Consider the following 5,153-nt stretch of genomic DNA (forward strand, 5'->3'; position numbering starts at 1 on the left):
TTAACCTGTTGTAAAGGGTGTGGGAACACCTCACTTCTGGGGATGTGTGTTTCCTAGCTTTATGCATATATTATACTATTACTAATGTCTATACAACTGCTCTTAAATGTCTTATTTTCTCTGAGAGGCTCATCCCTGCTTTTTCTGAGAAGCTTTCAGTTTCTGTTCTATTTTTCTGCCCTTAATCTTTCTCAAAGTCAACCATAATCCTCCCGAGTCCTGCAGATTCCCCACTGCTCCAATGCATCACGTCACCCCCTGGTGTTTTCAGCTCTCACAATGTGACATGCAAAGTATGCCAATACTTCTTCCAGTGTCTGAGTTGGGTGAGGCTGATTCTAGTCCCTCCACCAGACTGTAAACATGCCAGAATCATGGGTTCATGTTCTACTCTTTCTTCTTTTCTAGGGAGGAGCTGTATATTGGGAAGCAATGCAGAAAACAAGCCTATTAAAAATCAACTTGGATTAACCCTTGATTCACATCTGTCTGAATTGCAGCTGTTTCAAGCCGGAAGGAAAATGTACAGAAGTAATCAAGTTGAAAATTCGTTTACAAACCATCGTTCCTTAGTTTCACCACTTCAAAAAATTTCTTCTAGTTTCACAACACACATTTTTAATAAATATAGAAACGATCTTATTGATTTCCCATTACTCCCACAAGAAGAGAAAGCATACATTAGAGGAAAATCATATGAATGTAATGAAGATGGTGAAGTTTTTAGAGTCCCTGCAAGCCTGACTAACCATCAAGTAATCCATACTGCAGAGAAACCTTACAAATGTACTGAATGTGGCAAGGTCTTCAGTCGCAATTCACACCTTGTAGAACATTGGAGAATTCATACTGGACAGAAGCCTTACAAATGTAGTGAATGTGACAAGGTGTTTAATCGCAATTCAAACCTTGCACGACATCAAAGAATTCATACTGGAGAGAAGCCTCACAAATGTAACGAATGTGGCAAAGCATTTAGAGAGTGTTCAGGACTTACTACCCATCTTGTAATCCATACTGGAGAGAAACCTTACAAATGTAATGAGTGTGGCAAGAACTTCAGGCACAAATTTTCTCTAACCAATCATCAGAGAAGTCACACGGCGGAAAAACCTTACAAATGTAATGAATGTGGCAAGGTCTTTAGTCTGCTTTCATACCTTGCACGGCATCAAATAATTCATAGTACAGAGAAGCCCTACAAATGTAACGAATGTGGAAGAGCATTTCGCAAGCGTCCGGGCCTTATGGCCCATCTTCTAATCCATACTGGAGAGAAACCTTACAAATGTAATGAATGTGACAAAGTCTTTGGGCGCAAATTATACCTAACCAACCATCAGAGAATTCATACTGGAGAGAGACCTTACAAGTGTAATGCGTGTGGCAAGGTCTTCAATCAAAATCCACACCTTTCACGACATCGGAAAATTCATGCTGGAGAGAATTCACTGCGTACTTTACAGATGCAATGAATGTGGCAAAGTCTTTAGTTACAATTCACACCTAGCACAACATTGGAGGACCCAGGAGAAAAACCTTACAAATATCATGAATGTGGCAAAGAATTTAGTTTGCATTCAAGCCTCATCACTCATCTCTTGATCCACACTGAAAGGAAACCCTACAAATGTAAAGTTAATAACATATATATAAATAATCTATAAAGAGAGAACAGTTATATCAGAATAGAGCATTTAATGAAAACTACCAGTATAGCATATTCTTGAGTAGGATTCACAGTTAACTGCTGGCACTATAATTTGTAACTCTTTGATTTAGAATGTACATACTTCTCATGTTTTAAGTAATAAAGTTTAAAGTTTTTTTCTTTTTTCTTTTTTTTTTGAGATCAAGTCTCACTGTATCACCCAGGCTGGAGTGTAGTGGCACGATCTTGGCTCACTGCAACCTCCGTCTCCCGGGTTCAAGCGATTCTCCTGCCTCAGCCTCCCGAGTAGCTGGGATTACAGGCATGCGCCACTACTGCCCAGCTAATTTTTGTATTTTTAGTCAAGATGGGGTTTCCCCATGTTGGCCAGGCTGGTCTCAAACTCCTGACCTCAAGTGATCCACTGGCCTTGGCCTCCCAAAGTGCTGGGATTATAGGTGTGAGCCACAGCGCCCAGCCTAGTTTAAATTTTTCTTAGTGTGAATGAATCACAACCTTTCTACCAACATTGTTTAATCTTACCTCAGGAGGATACTTTATAGTAGAGAATAATGTCCCGTTAGGATTTTAAGGTTGAAGCAGCCAGAACAATGTGTGTGTGTGTGTGTGTGTGAGAGACATAAAACAACATACGCTTTTGAGTGCATATACTTAGGTAAGTATGATTTTGAGTAATTACACTTAGTACATGAGTTCGTCTCTCTGTACTCTGGCGTAGAGTGCTTATGTGGGTAAAGTCAAAATCACTTTGTGAATAGCAGTGCAATTTCAGCCTTGTACACCCTCAAATGTGCATCACTGTTAATGAGTATGCCCTGTATTATGTTTCTACATGCCTCTTTCTTGTGTGCCAAGTAAGACCTATGGTGAGCACCTTCATTTTCATGCAGCAAAAATATATAGTAATATGACAAATAATTAGGAAATAAAAGTATTGGTTGAGGGTAAAAATGTAGCTGGGCGTGGTGGCTCACGCCTATAACCTCAGCACTTTGGAAGGCTGAGGTGGGCGGATCACGAGGGCAGGAGATTGAGACCTTCCTGGCCAACATGGTGAAGCCCTGTCTCTACTAAAAATACAAAAAAAAACCAATTAGCTGGGCGTGGTGGTGTGCACCTGTAGTCCCAGCTACTCGGGAGGCTGAGGCAGGAGAATCGCTTGAACCCGAGAGGCAGAGGTTGCACTGAGCTGAGATCGCATCACTGCACTCCAGCCTGGTGACAGAGTGAGGATCCATCTCAACAACAACAACAAAAATACTGTAACACAATTTCTTTACTACTAGTGTTCAGTGACATCATTTGAAAATATTAATGTTCATGCATTTTCTTTTAAGTCGAAGCACACAGGGAATTTTGTTTTGGTACATTAACTAGAAACTTCATATAGTCACCCTGACAACTCTTGGTAATTTGAATTTTTGACCAGTCTTCTGGAACTTGTTTGAAGTTCCCCTAAGGTTTGGCTTGGATCTTGAGAATGATGATCCCATACACTGATATGGTTTGAGAGTGTTTATTATATAATGAGGCTTTGTGGCGGAAAGCAGGGTATACTTTTCCAGCTGGTCCAAAAGTGGCTTCAGAGAACTGGGATAGGTGACTGGCTTGGGGTGTCATGATTGCTAAAGGGTAGGGCTGGGGCGGGGGTACCCACTTGTGGTTTGAACTTCCAGCTGGTTCCAAAGGAGTGAGCACTGAGGCTTTATTATCAGTTGACTGGATGGGCAGAATAGGAAGAGGGAGTGCAGAGGTGTAAAAGGCGTTAGTGTTCAGACATCACAAAATGCTGTCAACTCTAGTACAACACTGAATGCTTCCTCTGGAAACTCCTGCCATCTTGGTTAGGAAATACACCCAATTTTCTTCATGGTAATATTTTATTATATTCCCTTTATGGATACAGATATAGGTCTCATTGCATATATAATATGATTGTTGAAAATGCTTGTGAAATATAGTTCAGTAAAATTGCCTAAGGTTTTTGTTTCTGTTTTTTTTTTTTACAGTATTTCAATGAAAATTATTGTTTGGAAGTGTTTATAATAAATATGACTTACCATATAATTTCATATCTAATTATACAATAAATATGACAGAATTTTGTAATGTATTACACAATAAATGACATTTTTGTAATCTATATTTATTATACGATAAATACAATTTTACTACAAGAGCATTTTTCCAAAAGCTATGGATATGTCATTTTCTGATTCTGGTATTATGCAATATATTTCATGGTTCATTTTCAATTGTAATAAAATTATGTTTTATATGTATATATATTTTTACATTTTTTTTTCCTACATTGCCTCCAAATTCTATGTTTAATACATTTCTTCCCTGTTTTGCTCTGGTGAAAACTTTAGGGGACAAATAAATGAGGGTGCTATTTGGAGGCAAAATTTTGTGACATGAGACTGGGCATGGTGGCATGTACCTGTACTCCCAGCTACTTGGGAGGCGGAGGTGGGAGGATCGCTTGATCCCAGGAGGTCGAGGCTGCAGTCACTGAGCTGTGATTGTGCTACTGCACTTCAGCCTGGGCGACAGAGGGAGACCGTCTCAAAAAAAAACTTGTGACATGAGTATGTCCATAAGACAATGGCAGGTATACACTAGGATTAATATAAATATGAAAAAGAAAAAAATACTTGGCCGGGTGGGGGGCCCACGCCTGTAATCCCAGCATTTTGGGAGGCCGAGGCAGGCAGATCACGAGGTCAGGAGTTCAAGACCAGCCTGGCCAACATGGAGAAACCTTGTCTCTATTAAAAATACAAAAAAGTAGCCCGGTGTGGTGGCGGACGCCTGTAATCCCAGCTGCTTGGGAGGCAGAGGCAGGAGAATAGCTTGAACCCAGGCTGCGGAGGTTGCAGTGAGCCCAGATCGCATCACTTCAGTCCAGCCTGGGCAAAAGAGCGAAACGCTGTCTCAAATTGAAAAAAAAAAAAAGGAAATTGCACATTCCGCCCTGGCAGGGTTTTGCATTTCATATTTTAATTTGCATCCCCTTCCCGAACAATTCCAGGGCTTTAAAATTCCGGAAACTAGCGTTTATTTATTATTCATTTATATTTATTTATTTTAATTATTTCCAATTTATTATTTATTTATGATTATGTATTTATTTATTAGGCACAAGGTTTCTCTCTGCCGCCCAGGCGGGAGTGCAGCGACACGACCTCGGCTCACCGCAGCCTCCACCTCATGGGCTCAAGCGATCCTCCCGCCTCAGCATCCGGGTGGCTAGGACGACATACGAGCGCTCCTACGGCCGATTTAAAATTAATTTTAATAGCAGGAATTTTCGTGGATCTAATCATCAACAGACTTTCCCTCTGCCGGGGCACGATGTGTTTCCAGATAGCTGAGTTGCTCCAGTCTCCACGGCACGTCTCGCCTCCAAAACGTGACGAGCTGGGAGCCAGGCAGAGGGAAGCGCAGGCCCCGCCCAATTCCATCCTGGGCTGGCCTC

At 41.0% G+C, this 5,153-nt stretch overlaps 1 protein-coding gene across 4 annotated transcripts in view; it reads left to right on the top strand.

Moving 5' to 3' along the window:
- The window catches only part of ZNF610 (zinc finger protein 610), a 30,445-nt gene extending 28,615 nt beyond the window's left edge, over positions 1–1,830 (top strand). For all 4 annotated transcript variants that reach the window (XM_054462010.2, XM_063658330.1, XM_063658331.1 and 1 more), the window contains one exon: positions 409–1,830. In XM_054462010.2, coding sequence (XP_054317985.1) covers positions 409–1,475 — 1,067 coding nt within the window. In that variant the 3' untranslated portion in view covers positions 1,476–1,830. The remainder of the gene's footprint in view (positions 1–408) is intronic.
- The last annotated feature ends 3,323 nt before the right edge of the window (positions 1,831–5,153 follow it).

Source organism: Pongo pygmaeus, chromosome 20 (assembly GCF_028885625.2).
Source record: "Pongo pygmaeus isolate AG05252 chromosome 20, NHGRI_mPonPyg2-v2.0_pri, whole genome shotgun sequence".
Classification (NCBI taxonomy): Eukaryota; Metazoa; Chordata; class Mammalia; order Primates; family Hominidae; genus Pongo; species Pongo pygmaeus.